A 17,934-nucleotide genomic window follows, 5' to 3' on the forward strand; every position below is an offset into this window, starting at 1 on the left:
TCTTCCCTGCCCCCCTCGGGCCCCGCCTTACTGGGAACGGTCTCCTGGCTTTGGGTACTTCCAGGAAGACGGGGGTGAGGGTGGCTGCAGGCATCTCGGCGAAGGAGCATCCTGAGGTCTGTAGGGGAGGTGGGTCCCAGGCTCCAGGCCCACTTCGGTCTCCTGCCCCGCCCACCAGCCGACCCCCGCCCCCACTCCCCTCCCTGCCCGACGGGGTTCCGTCGGGCCTTTCAAGGAGAAGCCGGCTGCTCCTCCCTCAGGAGGCAGGTACTGGCCCAAGAGCCCGGGGCGGGGGTCCCCTCTGGTGGGGCGTCTCCGTGCGTCCTTGGCGCTGGCGGGCGCGGGAGTCGCGGGCTGAGCGCCCCGGGCTCGGCTCGTGACGCAGAGCGCGCTGCGGGCGACGCGGACCGCGCGCGCGGGACGCACGCTCGGCGAGACAGGCGGGCGGCCCCGCGGGGCCAGCTGGCGCTCCTGCGCAGCGGCGCGGGTGACGCGGGGACACGGGCCGGCTCCGAGCAGGTACGCCCGCCCGCCGCCGGGGATGGACAACACCGGGGTGCGGAGAGACGTGACAGGACCCGCGCTGGGGCCGGGGCGCGGGCCGCCGGCGCAGTTGGGGGAGGGGCGGGGGCGCGGGGTGGGAGGAGGGTGCCCCCCAGGGTCCGGGGCCGCGGGCCGGGCTGCTGGTACAAGCGGAGGGCGGGCTGGGGTGCGTGCGCTGCCGGGTGCGGGGGCCTGGGCGCAGGCCGGGGTGCCGGTGCGGGCGCGGGGCACACGCTGGGGCGCCGCAGGGGCGCAGGTTCGAGTGTAAGCTCCGGGGTGGAGATGCGGGCCTGGGCTCAGGCGGGAGTGCGGGAGTGCGGGGTGCGGGGACCCAGGCTGCGGGCAGGGTGCGGGCACAGGCGTTGCGACGGGGCCAGGGTGAAGTCTTTCCGGGGGCGCCTTGCTCCGACCTGGGGAGATGAGGAACTTGCCACATCTAGGACTTAGGCTCTGACCACAGCTTTCCCACCCCCACCCACCGCAAGACCACGGGGCTCATTGCCGCCGGCCGGCAGGCACTTCCTTTGATGGGTGTACTGCTATTTACAGTCTGGAAAGTGTTTTCCCTGCAGGGATTTCAGAGGATGCCTGACCTGGGGATGGGCAGGGAGCAGGCAAACGGTTTAGAAAGAGAAGTGGGAAGGGGGGGGGGGACGTCTGGCCAGCGTGCCCTGAATAGCCTCACATAGGGAGTCTGTCGGTTCAGCCTTCTGGGCTGGGCTGGTGGGATATGGGGCGGGGATATGGGACCCTGTCTTTGTGAGTTCCCAGCGTCAGGGCCTAGGTGACTGCTGCAAAGGACAGTCCTCAGGACTTTTGTTCTGTTTGGACTTGGTGTCTATTCCCAATGTCGCCAGGGCACAGCCTTCCAGCATGCCACCCCCGGACTGCAGGAGCCTGGATGGGGGGGCCCACCTGGGCGCAGGCGCTGCCGTGTGGCCCCCTCCCCATGCACCTGTGCTCGCTGCCCGTGGCCCCTCCCACTCCTCTCTCCTCCTCAGCCCTGCGTTTGGACATCCACCCCACTGTGGCCCTGCCTCTTGCAGGCCCGCTCACTCCATGGCAACAGCTTCGCGTGTCTGTCGGGGGTCCTGTGCCGAAGGGCATCTATAGATGTGCATTTGTTTGTTTGTTTTTCAGAGACACTTATCTAGATACACTTATATCATATATCTATTATCGTTAGTGTTTCTACCATTATGTTCCACTTTTTGAGTCTGTGTCCTTGGTTTTTTTCCCACTTTTTATTTATATATTTTTTTAAACGTTTGCTTGGTTTTGAGGGAGAGACAGAGAGGGACACAGACAGAGACAGAGCGTGAGCCGGGGAGGGGCACAGAGAGAGGGAGACACAGAATCCAAAGCAGGCTCCGGGCTCCGAGCCGTCAGCACAGAACCCAATGCGGGGTTCGAACTCACGAACCACGGGATCATGACCTGAGCCCAAGTCGGGCGCTTAACCGACTGAGCCACCCAGGCGCCCCTTTTTCCTACTTTTTAAATAAAAATTTCCAAACGTACACAAAGTTGAAAGGATTTTGCAGTGAACCCTTAGATGTGCATTTTGTGTGACTGTATGTGCAGGCCCGTGTGCCATCATGTTCTATTTATGTATCTATGTGCCTGTCTTCTTGGAAGTCATTTACTTACAAAGTGCTCTTTTTTTTTTTAAGTTTATTTATGTATTTTCAGAGAGAGCGTGAGCGAGCGCTTGGGAGGAGGGGCAGAGAGAGAGAACCCCCAAGCAGGCTCCGCACTGTCAGTGCAGAGCCCGACGACAGGGTTTGAACTCACAAACCGTGAGATCATGACCTGAGCTGAAGTTGGACGCTTAACCCACTGAGCCACCCAGGTGCCCCCACTTTCATCGTTCTTACCACACGTGTTTGCCATTGCATACGGAGAGTTAGAGTTACAAACCGGGGTGACCACAACTGCCTTCTGGTGATATGTGAAGAAAACGATGGAGGGTTGGATTTGGGGGGGAGCCCCAGAGAAGGTGGATGGGGGATTTTGTAAGGTCATGGTCAGCCCTGGGTTTCCAGACTCTTCCAGGGCCCAGACTTGGATGGGGGAGGGAGGAGGAGGGGAGGGCAGGGGAGGAGAGAGAAGGTCAGTCAGCATCCCCAGTCCCCCCCCCCAGGGGGGAGCCAGCAGGGATCCGTTTTGCATGGCTCCTGGCCCTGCCTCAGGGGCCAGGTGACAGCGATGGCCTTAGGGCTGCTCAGGTGTGAGGCTTGCCAGACTCAGGCAGCTTGTGAACAGAAGTTTATTCTCACAGCCCTGGAGGCTGGAGGGCTGAGGTCAGGGTGGCAGCACGGGGGAGGGAGGGCCCCCTTCTGGGTTGCAGACTTCTGTCCTCATGGTGGGGAAGGGGCGAGGGCACTCCCTGGGGCTTCCATCAGGGCACAGACCCCCGGTCGGTCGTCAGGGCCTCGTCACCTCCCAGAGGCCCCGCCTCCGACTACCATCACCGCTGGGGGGCGGTTTCCACATGCGAACTTCAGGGGGGCACATTCGAACCATAGCGGTCCACTCCTGGCCCCCCAGATTCATGTCCTTCTCGCATGAGAACTACATTCACTCCATCCCAACAGCCGAGTGTTAACTCATTCCAGCAGCTACTCTGAAGTCTGATCTAAATCTCATCCGACTCAGGGGTGGGGGAGACCCCAGCTGCGTTTATCCTGAGGCGGATTCCTCTCCGGCTGTGGGCCTGTCCGGCAAGCAATGGTGGGCACCGGACGGGCACTCCCACTCCGAAGGGGAGCAACCGGAGGGGTGATGGGGTCCAAGCAAACCTAAACCTTAAGGCCCCTGGCCTGGTGGTCCTGCCTGATGGCTTTTCTGGGCACAGCCCACCCTGCAGCTCTCCCCGGCTGGAGACGCATGCCAGTGGCTCTGCTGGTTTGGGGCCACCCCACCCCACAGCTCCACTGGGTATTGTCCTGGCAGCGGCCCTCTCCCAGGGTCAGGTGCCCAAGGCTCTGGGTGGCCTCATCTGTTAAAATCTGGGTGGAGGCGGCTGAGCCCCCAGACTTGCACGCTTTTCAGAACAGCAGTGATGGCATCGTGCAGGTGCCACTAACCTGGCCACAGGGGGCCAGCTGGAGCGGCGCCTGGGGCTGCGGGGAATTGGGAGAGCCGGGCCCAAGATGAGCGGGGTGCAGGGCAGCTGTGGCTCCCCGTTTGCAATCGTTCCGCCCCCCAGGCCCTCGCACTCTGGGCCTGTGCTGGGAGGATGGCCCCATGGACGGGGATGGAGTGCCTTCTCCGGCCCTTCACAGTGACCTGAGGTCGCTGTGGCTACAAATGGGCCTCTGGGGCCCTGGGGATGTGCATGTGCTTCCAGACGACCCGGGGCCCCTGCTGGCGGACAGAGCTGGGGCAGCTGGGGAAAGGCGCCGACCAACGAGTGGACAGGCTCCACGCGAGGAAGCACGTGCCCCGTGCTGTCAGGACACCTGCCTCATTCCCCTCTCTGATCTATTCCAGCAGCCCTCCATGGTGTGTTTCCAGAACCTTCAGCCTCACGAGCTGGAGTAAAGGCTGTCCTGAGGGAGGGAGGAGACCGTGGCAGCTGGAGTGGAGGCAGCCCTCACGATGGAGCCCCCCACCCTGAGGAAAGCCGGCTCCAAGCAGGAGGAGGCCTTTGGGGTGCAGCCCCGGAGGGTCGCTGACCTGGGCACGGTCCCCAGTCTCCGGCGCAGCAACAGCAGCCTGCGCAAGGTCAGGAGGTCTCAGAACCTCTTTGGCAACAGTGAGAAGGTAGGCTTCCGGTGGTCAGCAGGGCCCCCCTCCGCCGGGCCCCCCAGAGCCCTTGTGGGGCACGGCGACCACCCAGGGATGGGTGTGTTTCTTGCTTGGGCAGAGGCTCGGCTGAGCCGGGGAAAGGGGACCTGGAGAAAATGGTCAGTGGCCAGGTCCGCCCCCTCCATGCATCGCACGCCCCTTCCTGTTCTTGGTCTGGTTGGGAGGGCGTTAGGCAAGCACGGCAACCCCGTCCAGGGGAAACTCGCTGGAAGCCGTCACCCCTGACCTCACTGTGCGATGACTTCACGTCTCCGATGTCACTGGAGGGCCCTGAGCACCACCGACGTCCTGGGCTAGATTCCCCAAGGCCCGCGACAAGACTGTGTTGAGGGCATGTTTGACTCCCTGGGCCCCTGGTCAGCTGGCGGGAGGGCGTTGGCCTGCCGTCTCGTCTGGACAGAGGCAGGTGTCCACACCCCTACCCGCCGCACTGCTTTATTCCCGAGGAAGGCAGCATTGACAGAGAAACTGGAAAGTGCTGTGCTACTTAAGTAGGGCAAAGGAGGAAGAGGTCCCACAGGGCTGTTCCTCCCACACCTGAGAGCGGGGGCCGGGCACCCCCGCCCCGCTCACGCCTTCTGGAAAAGTCCCGTGTAGCTCGACAGGGAATGGCGGAGGGTTTGCTGTCCCGAACAGTGTTGCTATGTATGACTGCCCGGGGATCTCAAAGCGCCCTTTGTATTCTCAGCAAGAAAATCTCAGTTCGTGGATCCCCGACAATATCAAGAAGAAGGAGTGCATGTACTTTGTGGAGAGCTCCAAGCTGTCTGACGCTGGGTAAGGGGCCTGTTAGTGTGGCCACCCCTCCCCCTGTTCCCACGGGCCGGGGCCTCGGCGGGCTCTATTGGTATGTGTGTGTGTCCGTGCGTGTGTGGCCTTGGCAGGCACAGCCCGTGTCTGCATGGCTTCAGCGAGCCCAGTCCTGTCTTCATGGCCTCGCGGGCCCAGTCCCGTGTGTGTGTGTGTGTGTGTGTGTGTGTGTGTCTGTATCTGTGTGGCCTTGGGGGGCCCAGTCCTGTGTGTGTGTGTGTGTGTGTGTGTGTGTGTGTGTGTGTGGCCTCAGTGGGCCCAGTCTGTGTCCGCGTGGCCTTGGGGGGCCCAGTCCCGTGTCTGTGTGGCCTCGGGGGGCACAGTCCCTTGTCTGTGTGTCTGTGTGGCCTCAGTGGGCCCGGTCCCGTGTCTGTGTGGCCTCGGGGGGCACAGTCCCTTGTCTGTGTGTCTGTGTGGCCTCAGTGGGCCCAGTCCCGTGTCTGTGTGGCCTCGGGGGGCACAGTCCCTTGTCTGTGTGTCTGTGTGGCCTCAGTGGGCCAGTCCGTGTCTGCGTGGCCTCGGGGGGCCCAGTCCCGTGTCTGTGTGGCCTCGGGGGGCACAGTCCCTTGTCTATGTGTCTGTGTGGCCTCAGTGGGCCCAGTCTGTGTCCGCGTGGCCTCGGGGGGCCCAGTCCCGTGTCCGTGTGGCCTCGGGGGGCACAGTCCCTTGTCTGTGTGTCTGTGTGGCCTCAGTGGGCCCAGTCCGTGTCCGCGTGGCCTCGGGGGGCCCAGTCCCGTGTCTGTGTGGCCTCAGGGGGCACAGTCCCTTGTCTGTGTGTCTGTGTGGCCTCAGTGGGCCCAGTCCACGTGGCCTCGGATGCTTGCGGCAGCCCCACGTGCCCGTCCAGCTGGCTGTGGGCGAGCAGCTTTGCCTCACGCGTCCTGCAGGTGGGGTGCGGAGAGCTTAGGTGACTCATCCAGGGTCATAAGGGGACCGCTCTGCAGGGGCACTTGGACTTGAACATGCTCATTTGGGTGCCACGTTGCATGCCTCTAGAATGTTCATTTCCCTCTGGAGTAGAGGGTGTCACAGTGCCGTGGGGGCTCTACGGGGACTCAGGGAGAACGCCCAGCCTGGGCCCCTCGCTGAGGTCGGTGCCAAATGCAGACCCGGCCACCTCACCCTCAGGAACCGGGCCCCCCCCCCCCCCCCGCCATTGCCTCTCCTACCTGTGGGGCCCATGGCTCCGGTGTGGCTGCCAAGACCACCTCCGTGGGCAGCGGTGGCCTCTACGCCTCCACACGGCTGGACGTTTCCCTCCTGGGCCGCTGGCTCCCCAGCAGGGCCGCCCAGGAGCTTGGGGGCGCTGCGGGCAGCTTTGGAGGAACCTCCTGGGAGGTGTGGCCCGTCCTCGGCATTCCTTGAGGAGTATGATTTGTGTCAGCGCCTCCCCCGCAGCCGCGCCCGAGTTGTGCCGTGCCACCGACCGGCCACGCTCTTTCTCCTCCGCCTTCCTTGTCGCCTACAGAGCTCTTGTGGCGGATGCCGGCTCTGCTGTGCGGCCCTCCCTGACCACACGGGGAAGTAACCTCTCTCCCCACCACGCTCCATCTACCTGTCTTTTTACCAGTCCCTCGCGCCCCGAGATCGTGTGGCTTCGTGGCGGCAGAATCCCTCTTCCGCATCCCACGGTGGACGAATAGCATCCAGCCCCCGCGTGTCGAATGACTTGGGGGGAGGAGCCCGCATGGGGAAGGGAGAGAGATTAGGCCGCGGCTCGGGCAGGAGGGATCACCGCCGACGAGGCCGTTCCCGGGGCCCTGCGATCTGCCCGGCGTCGTCACTGAGGGGCTGGGGTTCACGCCTCCGGCGTGGCTCCGCGTCAGGGCCGCGTCCTCATTTCTCCGTCCTGGGAGCAGACCCTTGACCCAGAGAGGGTTGCCAGCATGTTCCAGCTGGCAGCTTGGCAGGGAGTGCCAACGCACTTGGCACGTCATCGGAGCTTCCCAGCCACGCTGCTCGCTCTGATGACGTACAGAGAGCGTTTTGCGTCGAGGTTTCCAGTCTTTGTTAGTTTACAGGAAGCTTATGAAAATAGCCTCCGAGGGAATGAGTGCCACCCGGACGCCCCGTGCAGGACTCGCTGGCTTCAAAGTCATTCCGAAGGCGTACGCGGCAGTCTGGTCTCCGGCTCGCGGGGCCCGGAGCTGCCACCCACCCGACCCGGGGCCCCGAGGCCCCTTCTTTCCTCTGAGCTAAGACCCAGTGGAGGATGCTGACAAGGGTCAGCAAGGGCCGGGGGACTCAGCTGGGATTTGAGGCTGAAACGGGGCTTCCTACTCCTTCAGTGACTCTTTCCTGCTTTGAAGAAATACTGCTCAGGATGCCTTTGGTTCTGGAAATTTCCAGGAGCACGTTTACTAGCATCAGGTTTGACGCAAGGGGCTGCTACAGGGGGCTGTCGCTCAGATGTTACATCGAGGGTTGGGAAGCATGGGACCCAGTGATGGCCGGAAATGTGGGGGCACCCAGAGACATTTTCTTGTAGGGTACCGTGTGAAAGATGGGGGCACCCAGAGATATTTTTTTACCGTGTGACTGGTTAACAGCAACTAGAATGAAGTACCAGTTTCCTGATTAGCCGTGTCTTACGACCTAAAGCAGTTTCCTAAATTATGTTTCAGAGCCTGATGGAAGCTGGGGATGGGGTTTATAGCTGGAGAGGTGAAGCAGGTGCCCGGAGGTCCCGGGGAGGGCTCCAGGCCCAGGGATGGCAGGAAACACAGGGAGGGCGGGGGGCTTGGCGAGGTGCATCCGATTGGACGCTTCTGGTCATCTGCTGCCTGGGAGCTCACCAGGCGTGTTGGACGTCCTGGGGGCGGCCGGTTCCTGGGTCTTTGTCTGGAAGCACCAGTGGCCTGCAGATTGTTTTCTGGTGCTCCCTCATGGAAGAACAGGGCATTCTCCTTGTCTCCTGTTTTCCTTCTCAAAGATTTGGGACCCCACATGGCAAGAGCGGGGTGTGCGGAGAGGCCTGCGGGGGCCGTCCCGGCTGTCTGGCGTGGAGATGGGCAGTGTGCCCACAGCCCTGATGCTCATGGGCCCCCTTGTGCTCCCCACGTGGAACCAGAAGGAAAGCAAAGGAAGGTGCTCCCCGGGGGCCGGCAGACCCCAGAGAGATGGGGTTCTGATTCGAGTCAGAGACGGCGGTGTAGACTTGTTTGTGGGGGTCCTTGGGGTCGCCGTACGTGTTCTAGGACAGCGGTCACAGCTCAGGGACACCCAGCAGGCTCAGCAGGGAAAGCACACGGGCGGGTCCGAGACCCCGTGTGCAGGCTTGCGACCTCTGTCCCCCGTCTCCCTCCCCAGGGGCATGCCAGCAGGAGAGAATGCAGCTGTGTGCCGGGCTTCTGTCCTGCGAAGCCGTTAGGGGCTCAGCGCCCGGGGTTAGTCCTGGGCTGGTGACGTCGGCACCTCTGCCTAGCACCCCCCACATTCCAGATGCCCAGGGAAAGCGGGTGTTGAGCACAAATCATGTCCTCTGCACAGTCTGGGATGAGTGGGTTGGGGAATGCAGACCGTTCTGAAAGCCCAGCCTAGTGAGCAGCCCCTCCAGAGACAGTGGTCCCAGGCCTGCGGGGACTGTGTCCTGCACAGGGTGTTCCCCATCTCACCAATCCAAGGGGTCCCTCCAGCAGATGGAGAGGGTGTGCTCCCTTGTGAGAGCAGAGTGCGGTCCAGGAGGAGACGGTGGGAAGGTCCTCCCCGTCACGAACGGAGCCTTGGAACAGATTTATTTATACACCTTACATATTTCCATCAAAGGTGTTGGGGTCTCCCCCACCGCCTTCCAGACCTGAACCCCCCCACCTCCCTACATCCCCATAATCTAATTAGTCCCACGTCCTGAGGGTCCTGCTCAGCTCTGCCCAGATTTGACTCGTTTCCCTTCCCACCACCGCCACCCCAGACCTTCCCCGTACTGTCACAGACATATTGGCTCTTTCTCGTCCCTGGAACCCTCATCCATAAAACACAGGGACTGAAGCGGATGCTTCAGAAGCTGTCTTCAGGACGAGGCGTGCATGCTTAGTAAGACCGAGGCGCCTCTCCAGACTGCACGGAGCAGCCCAGATGGAGAGCTTGGGCGGCCACGTAGATTTAAGATCTAATCTCAGCAGAGGGGGTGGCTCAGAGACGAGGTAAGGAGGTGACCCGTCTTAGGCCATTAGAGACTGAACAGAAAGCCTGGGGGCAGCACTGGGCCAAGATACAAGAGCTGGGTCCTCGTCCTGGTGACTCCCCCCTCCCTGCCTCTGACCATAAATCGAGGTGGTCACACAACACATAACGTGTACCCTGCCATCCCTGCAGGTCTGAAAGCGCCTGAGTCTCCCTGAGGGGTCGATGGAGGTCAGAGGGTGCACTCCGAGCTCTCCACGGGTGGGGCTTGTGCTCAGAGCACTGGGGGGCCCCTGCGGTCACCACACACAGAAGGAGGGACAGCCCTCAGGGAGGAGCCCAGCAGCACCTGGGTGCAGGGCAGGCTATGGGTGTCTTAACCCATCCTGGGTGCTCTGCATGCTTAGTTGTTTGGCACTAATTTTATACGTTATTTCTAGAACCTCTTTAGACCCTCAAGGCATTCTGTAGGCTGGGGGTCAGGGGATGTACTGTTTTCCCCTTGTAGTGGTGGAGAAATGGAGAGCCAGAGCGTCTGAGCGGGGCAGCCCCGCGTCCTTCCCTGTGCCACCTGGCCCCTGCATCCTTCCTTGTGCCACCTGGCCCCCAGCATCCTCCCCTGAGCCACCTGGCCCCCAGCATCCTCCCCCGAGCCACCTGCCCCCCAGCATCCTCCCTCAAGCCACCTGGCCCCCCATGTCCTTCCCCTGTGCCACCTGGCCCCCCATCCTTCCCTGTGCCACCTGCCCCCCAGCGTCCTCCCTCAAGCCACCTGGCCACCTGCCCCCCAGCATCCTCCCTCAAGCCACCTGGCCCCCCATGTCCTTCCCCTGTGCCACCTGGCCCCCCATCCTTCCCTGTGCCACCTGCCCCCCAGCGTCCTTCCCTGTGCCACCTGGCCCCAGGCTCACCTGGCCTCAGACTGCTTGCTTGTCTCATCTGTCTCTCGTCCTTCAGGTCACTTGATACTAACGAGATGTCAGAACCTAAGAATTCACAATTTCCAATGTAAGGAGGTGTAGAGAACACACTTATCTCCTCTCTCTCCCGAAGCCCCAGTGAATAGCAGTAAAGGAGTGAAAAGGTCTCAGGCCCCGAACCTGAAGGACACGAGAGGGGAGGTCACAGTTGGAAGGAGGTGCTGAGGTGCTGCGGCGGGAAAAGCAGAACCCAGAGCGGGGAGTCCCGGGTGCGGGTTCTCCCGTAGCGTCGTCCAGGTGCCCGGCGGGCTGGCCCGGGTCTGTCGCGTGCTGCTTTGAGCCTGCACCACGCGGGGGCTCCTTACCCTTTTTACTCCGTAACCATCATAGATTTTAGGAAGTTGCAAAGATGCCGTCGCAGCTCCCTGGGTTCCGAGCCTGGTCCAGCCCCTGCGTCCTCTGCCCCCACCGCCCTGAGCCCCTGGCAGCCACGAGTCTGTTCTTCATGCCCGCAACCTTGCCACTTCGAGCACGTCACGTAAGGAATCCGACCGAAGTGACCATGTCGCTTTCCACCCAGCGCGATCCCTTCGCCATCCATCCAGGTTGTTGTGCATGTCGGCAGTCCTCCCCCCTTTGCTGCCAAGTGGTCGGTCACTCTCAGCTTGCCTCCGTCATTGGAAGCGAGATTTTTGTAGACAATAAATAATCGGGTCTTACTCTTTTCATCCACTCTGCAAAACCTGTGTCTTTTCAAACTGGTGTATTTACGACACTATATTTAAGGTGAGTTTTGATGTTAGCACTTAAGTCCGCCAATGCATCTTTCCGCTTTAAGGTTTTTCTTTTCCTGCCTTTCCAGGTGACTTGAACATTTTTCCAGAGTTCCGTTTACCCGTTCTGTCATTCTTCCTTCCTTCTGCTGTTCAACCTTTCCACCGTCCATCACTTCGCTTCTGCTTAGAGAACGACCTTTATCCACCCTCGTAGGGTAGTTCTGTGGGTGACAGATTCCCTCCGTTTTCTTTCATCCGAGAACGTCTGACTGAGCCATGCATCTGCTGAGTGTACAATTCTGGGTTGGTGCTTTTTGAAAGCTGTTGTGCCCCTTCCTCCTTGTACTTCCTGAAAAAAAATTTTTTTTAAGTTTATTAGTTTATTTTGCGAGAGAGAGAGAGCGCGTGAAGCATGAGGGGAGGGGCAGAGAGAGAGAGAGAGAGAGAGAGAGAGAATCCCCAGCAGGCTCCACGCTGTTAGCACAGAGCCTGACACAGGGCTTGAACCCACGAACTGTGAGATCATGACCTGACCTGAAACCAAGAGTCGGACCCTCAGCCGACTGAGCCCCCCCAGGCGCCCCACTCCTGGTACTTCTTTCTGATTTCTGATGAGAAGTTGTTTGTTACGTGAGTTTCTTTGCCCCAGTAGGCAAAGTGTCATTTCTGTCTTGTGGCTTCCAAGATTTTTTCTTTGTCTTCAGTTGATGCAAGTTTGACTTTAGTATCCTGGCACACATCTCTTTGGGTCTCCCTTGTGTGGTGTTCCCTAGATTCTTGAATGTAGAATTTATGACTTCTTTCCAAATGTGGGAAATTTGGCCACTTTTAATTTTTCTTTGCTATTATAGGTAGTGTTTTGTTTTGATTTCACTTTCCTTAATTGTTTTTGATGTTTATTCATTTTCAAAAGACAGAGAGCGTGAGCAGGGTGGGGGCAGAGAGAGAGGGAGACACAGAATCCAAAGCTGGCTCCAGGCTCTGAACTGACAGCACAGAGCCTGATGCAGGGCTCGAACTCACAAACTGTGAGATCGTGACCTGTGCTGAAGTCAGACGCTTAACCAATGGAACCACCCAGGCGCCCCAATTTCACTTTCTGTTTGTTACTTCTGTATAGACATAAAATTGATTTATTTCTATTGACCTTGTATCCTACAAACTTGTTAGAGTTATTGTCAGTCTTACACCTTTTTATAGATTCCCTGGGGTTTTCTACACACACAATTCCATCACCTGTGAATAAAGATAGTCTTACTTCTTTTCTTCTATATGTGCCTTTTCTTTCCTTTCCTTCCTTCTTTTCTTTTCCCTTCCCTTCCCTTCCCTTCCCTCTTCCTTCCCTCTTCCTTCCCTCTTCCTTCCCTTCCCTCTTCCTTCCCTTCCCTTCCCTTCCCTCTTCCTTCCCTTCCCTTCCCTTCCCTTCCCTTCCCTTCCCTTCCCTTCCCTTCCCTTCCCTTCCCTTCCCTCTTCCTTCCCTCTTCCTTCCCTTCCCTCTTCCTTCCCTTCCCTTCCCTTCCCTCTTCCTTCCCTTCCCTTCCCTTCCCTTCCCTTCCCTTCCCTTCCCTTCCCTCTTCCTTCCCTTCCCTCTTCCTTCCCTTCCCTTCCCTTCCCTTCCCTTCCCTTCCCTTCCCTTCCCTTCCCTTCCCTTCCCTTCCCTTCCCTCTTCCTTCCCTCTTCCTTCCCTTCCCTCTTCCTTCCCTTCCCTTCCCTCTTCCTTCCCTTCCCTCTTCCTTCCCTTCCCTTCCCTTCCCTTCCCTTCCCTTCCCTTCCCTCTTCCTTCCCTCCCCTTCCCTTCCCTTCCCTCTTCCTTCCCTTCCCTTCCCTCTTCCTTCCCTTCCCTTCCCTTCCCTTCCCTTCCCTTCCCTTCCCTCTTCCTTCCCTTCCCTCTTCTTTCCCTTCCCTTCCCTCTTCCTTCCCTTCCCTTCCCTTCCCTTCCCTTCCCTTCCCTTCCCTTCCCCTGTACCCTTTCCTCTCCTTTCTTTCCGCCACCCCATTAGCTAGGACCTCTAGTGCCATGCTGAATAGCAGTGCTGAGGGTGGACAGCATCGTCTTGTTCCCAATCTTAGTGATGAAGGGTTCAGCATTTTATCCTCGAGTATGATGTCAGCAGTAGGATTTTCACAGATGCTTTTGTACCAGGTTGAGGAAGTTCCTCTCTGTTCTTGCCTTGCTGACAGTTGTTATTACAACTGGGTGTTGAATTTGATAAAACGCTATGCATCCAAGCAAATGATCAGACGGCTTTTCTCCCTTATTCTGCTAATAGGATAAACTATGTTGATTGGTTTTTAAGTGATAACCCAACCTCACATTCCTAGGAAAGCTCCCATTGGGCCATAATTTTTTATTAAGTTTTCAATTTTAATTCCAGTGTAATCAGCATACAGTGTTAGATTGGTTTCAGGTGTGCAATACAGCCACTTCTGTACCTAACTCGGTGCTCATCACGGCTGGTCACCATTTCTTTACACGCGTTTCCGGCCCCGCCCCCCTTCCCTCGGCCCCGCCCCCTCTCCCTCTTTCCTTGGGGACTCTGTGATGTGCCTGCTCGCGCTTCCTTCACGGCTCTGAGGCTCAGAGGCTCTTCACGTCGTTGTTCATTTAGGTCTGTTTCTCTCTGGCGTTCATGGTGGGTCATTGCTATGCTCTGTTTTCAAGTTCACGGATTCTTTCCTCTGCCACCTTCCTTCTGTGGCTGAGTCCATCCACCGAGTTTTGAAAAGATTTTGTTTCGTTTGTGCACTTTTTTCAGTTTTTAAATTTCCATCTGATATGTCTTCCATTTCTTCGCTGAGACTTTATATATTTTCCTTTTTTCCAAGTGTGTTCGTGATTCCTTGGTAAAGCAGTTTTATGGTAGCTGCCTTAACGTCCTTGTCAGATGATTCTAACAGTGTCACCTTGGCATCGGTGGCTGCTGTCTTTTCTCATTCCCATGGAGATTTTCCTGGCTCCCGGTGTGATGGTGATGTTCAGCCTGAAACCTTGACCTTTGGGGTATTATGTTATGAGACTGCATCCTGTGGCTTAGCAGGTCCCCTATGACGTGTCTGTGGGGGAGGGGGGCCCTGCCTCATTACCGCCACGTGCCGATGGGAGTCCAAGCCCCTCTCAGCCCGGGCTGACGTTCGGTGGGAAGGGGTGGGAGCCTCAGCCCCCCGCTGGGCTTTCACTGACACGGCTCCTCCTCACAGCGGGGGGTGGGGTCCTGCCGCTCCGCTGGGCCCCTGCTGACACCCCCCGCGGGGGGCACGGGGCACCTCCTTCCCTCCGCTGACCGTGACCATGTGGTCTTTGCAGGAAGGTGGTGTGTGAGTGCGGCTACACACGCCAGCAGCACTTGGAGGAGGCTACCAGGCCCCACGCTTGGCAGGGCAAGGATTGGGACCCAAAAAAGCATGTCCAGGAGATGCCAACGGACGCCTTTGGTGACATCGTTTTCACAGGCCTGGGCCAGAAGGTGGGGAAGGTTGGTCTCCACCCCTCCGCTGCTCTCGCTGTGACTCGCGTCACCCTTCCGTGACCTGAGGCTCCTCCGGAGAGGCCTCGAGCCTTGCCAGCACTAGGGACGGGGCAGGCGGGGCTTCACGAGGCTCACGGGAGACCCAAGGGTGCCCTCGGGGTTCTCGGTCAACACAAAGTAGGGCGGGTGCGTCCCACAGCAGAGAGGCGGGGGTCAGAGGGGTGCCGTGAGTGCAGGCTGGGCGGAGGGGGCTGGAAGATGGGGCTGGTCTTCCCAGGGCGGCCTGTTGTCCCGCTGGGCCTTTGCCCCTTCCCCCTTCCTCTCGATCCGTGTCCTGCTTAGGTGCGGCCGCTTCTGCTCACCGGATCTAGACCCAGGGTGGGGGGCGTCTGCCCACCTGGCTGGGCTCTCGGGCGGGCTGGTGGGAGGGTGCCCACAGCTGCCCTGCCGTCTCTAGGGCTGGGCTGGGCCCCCCGCTGACCCAGGGTTCCCCCCTGCCGCCCTGTCACTTCCCTGCAGTACGTTCGCCTGTCCCAGGACACACCCCCCAGCGTGATCTACCACCTGATGACCCAGTATTGGGGCCTGGACGTCCCCAACCTCCTCATCTCGGTGACAGGCGGGGCCAAGGACTTCAACATGAAGCCCAGGCTGAAGAGTGTCTTCCGAAGAGGCCTGGTCAAGGTGGCCCAGACCACAGGTAGCCCTCGGGGGCTGGAGCCATGGGCGGGCTGAGCAGGCAGCACCACGGCTGTTGGGACTAGGGGGGTCCTCGGGGGCCACCCAGGCCGTGCCCGGCCCGGTCAGACTCCCCGGGCCTCGCCGGCCCACGGCGGCTGCCGCTGGGCGTGCTCGTGGGGCAGACAGGGCTCCAGCCAGCTCCCGAGAGGGACTCCCTGCTCTGCCCCCACGGGAGGCCTCGTTTAGCTGCGAGGTAACAGCGGGAGGCAGAGGAGGCTGGAGGGGGTCATGTTCACCGTGGGGCCTTCGGGGAGGGTCTCCACGAAACAAACCCCTGTTACCTAACCCGTCTGTTCACATCTGGGAGGGAGGGACAACGGTGTCCATCTTTACACATGACGTGACTGCCTCGGGGTCCCGTGTCCCCCCCGGGGTGCACCCCCAGTGAGCACAGGACAAGGCCCCAGGCTGCGCGAGCTCCACGCAGGCAGCCCCGGGTGCTCCCTCAAAGTGACGCCGGAGAAGCAGCCGTGCTGCCCCGTGGCCTCCGAGGCGGCTACGCCGGGTTGGTTAAGGGCAGGAGAGCAAGGATTCTGGTCCGGATGAGACTGGCCCACCCAGAGGACGCTGGCTTTAGGATCTGGTTTTAGCAGCACGTGAGGGCCGTGCTCTCCGTTTGGTCTTTGCCCTGAAACAGAGGCTCGGTCAGGGTCTCACCGGCCCGTGTCTCTTGGGGCTTCCGCAGCACGTGGGAGTTGGTTAAATGCAGCCGACCATCCCCCAGGCACGCTCGTGACCTTCGCAGTGAGCCCGTTAGGTGCTCACCTGTCCCCCCAGGTAATCACAGGTGACGGTTTTACCACGTCTTGACAGTTATCTTTTTAGGGTTCGATAGCAAAGTCCTCGCTGTCACCTCCCAGCCCCGGAGCCAGGGCCACACGTTTTAGACGGCCCCTTACGGCAGCACCACGCACAGCTGGTTTCCAGGCACCGGGTGGTGTGCCGTGGCCGGCACCGCCCCGGTAGCAGGCAGCCCGAACGATAGAGAACGTCACCCCTTTTCCGAGGAGGCAGCTGCACGTCTTCCCCGTGCCTCCTCTCATCCGGACATGGGCTGGGGGAGCAGAGCGCACTGGGGACCTGCTTTCTCCTGGCAGACAAGGTGCAGCAACGACGGCTGGTGCAGATTCAGGGCTCCCAGACCTGGTGTTCACGGTGCTCCCTGCACGCGATGCCCCGAGCGGGTCCCCCGGTCACGGCGCTGCCCGCGTGCGATGCCCCGAGCGGGTCCCCCGGTCACGGCGCTGCCCGCGTGCGATGCCCCGAGCGGGTCCCCCGGTCACGGTGCTCCCCGAGTGAGATGCCCCGAGCGGGTCCCCCGGTCACCGTGCTCCCCGAGTGCGATGCCCCGAGCGGGTCCCCCGGTCACGGCGCTGCCCGAGTGCGATGCCCCGAGCGGGTCCCCCGGTCACGGCGCTCCCCGAGTGCGATGCCCCGAGCGGGTCCCCCGGTCACGGTGCTGCCCGCGTGTGATGCCCCGAGCGGGTCCCCCGGTCACGGTGCTGCCCGAGTGCGATGCCCCGAGCGGGTCCCCCGGTCACGGCGCTGCCTGCGTGCGATGCCCCGAGCGGGTCCCCCGGTCACGGTGCTCCCCGAGTGAGATGCCCCGAGCGGGTCCCCCGGTCACCGTGCTCCCCGAGTGCGATGCCCCGAGCGGGTCCCCCGGTCACGGCGCTCCCCGAGTGCGATGCCCCGAGCGGGTCCCCCGGTCACGGCGCTGCCCGCGTGCGATGCCCCGAGCAGGTCCCCCGGTCACGGTGCTCCCTGAGTGAGATGCCCCGAGCGGGTCCCCCGGTCACCGTGCTCCCCGAGTGCGATGCCCCGAGCGGGTCCCCCGGTCACGGCGCTCCCCGAGTGCGATGCCCCGAGCGGGTCCCCCGGTCACAGTGCTCCCCAAATTCGATGCCCCAGGCGGGTCCCCCGGACACGGTGCTCCCCGAGTGCGATGCCCCGAGCGGGTCCCCCGGTCACGGCGCTGCCCGCAGGTGATGCCCAGAGCGGGTCCCCCGGTCATGACGCTCCCCACATGTGATGCCCCGAGCGGGTCCCCCGGTCAGGTCACACAGGGCTGGGAAGTGTGTGCCCTGTCAGGGCCCCTGCAGGTCACATGGCATTGGGCAGTGTGGCAGGGCAAGTGGCCAGGAGAGGGGTACAGTCCGCCACACTCAGGCCCCGAGAGCTGAGGAGAAGAAGGGACGTTTATGACTTGGAGTAGAAGAATTCAGACACGTGCATTCCGAGGGCAGGACAGGGAAGCAGCAGCAGGCGGGGGCTGGGGGGTGGGGTGGGGGGAGAGCCCCACAGTCCCCGCTCCCGGCCGCACCACCTCCCTGAGCAAGGCGGGAACCCTCGGCCCCCAGAGCTGCTCCGTGAAGGCAGAATCGCGCTGTGGCCGCTTCCTCCGTGGTCCTGGTCCCGAGACTTACACCTGATGACGAGTTTGAAAGCCCCCTGAGCCGGGCCCCGCAGAAGAAGGACAGTGGGCGTCAGAAGCACACGGGGCCGCGGGCATCAAGCGTGTGCGTGGAGGCAGGTGCACACAGCTCCGGTCCTGTCCCCAGGGGCCTGGATCATCACAGGCGGCTCCCACACGGGTGTGATGAAACAGGTGGGCGAGGCGGTGCGTGACTTCACGCTGAGCAGCAGCCACAACGAAGGAGAAGTCGTCACCGTCGGAGTGGCCACGTGGGGCACCGTGCACAACCGTGAAGACCTGATCCACCCCTCGGTGAGCTCGGCGAC

The 17,934-nt window shown here is 61.0% G+C and overlaps 1 protein-coding gene across 12 annotated transcripts in view; it reads left to right on the plus strand.

Annotated features, from left to right (window-relative positions):
- The window catches only part of TRPM2 (transient receptor potential cation channel subfamily M member 2), a 55,128-nt gene that overhangs the window by 299 nt on the left and 36,895 nt on the right, over positions 1-17,934 (plus strand). For 5 of the 12 annotated variants that reach the window (XM_058732187.1, XM_058732186.1, XM_058732188.1 and 2 more), the window contains exons 1-6: positions 323-519; positions 4,039-4,311; positions 5,045-5,133; positions 14,289-14,457; positions 14,971-15,151; positions 17,754-17,920. In XM_058732187.1, coding sequence (XP_058588170.1) covers positions 4,147-4,311; positions 5,045-5,133; positions 14,289-14,457; positions 14,971-15,151; positions 17,754-17,920 — 771 coding nt within the window. In that variant the 5' untranslated portion in view covers positions 323-519; positions 4,039-4,146. Of the gene's footprint in view, positions 1-166; positions 268-322; positions 520-4,038; positions 4,312-5,044; positions 5,134-14,288; positions 14,458-14,970; positions 15,152-17,753; positions 17,921-17,934 lie in introns of those variants that run through there. The other 7 variants (XM_058732198.1, XM_058732185.1, XM_058732184.1 and 4 more) reach the window with 6 other exon arrangements.

The sequence above is a fragment of the Neofelis nebulosa genome, chromosome 5 (assembly GCF_028018385.1).
Source record: "Neofelis nebulosa isolate mNeoNeb1 chromosome 5, mNeoNeb1.pri, whole genome shotgun sequence".
In the NCBI taxonomy this organism is placed as follows: domain Eukaryota; kingdom Metazoa; phylum Chordata; class Mammalia; order Carnivora; family Felidae; genus Neofelis; species Neofelis nebulosa.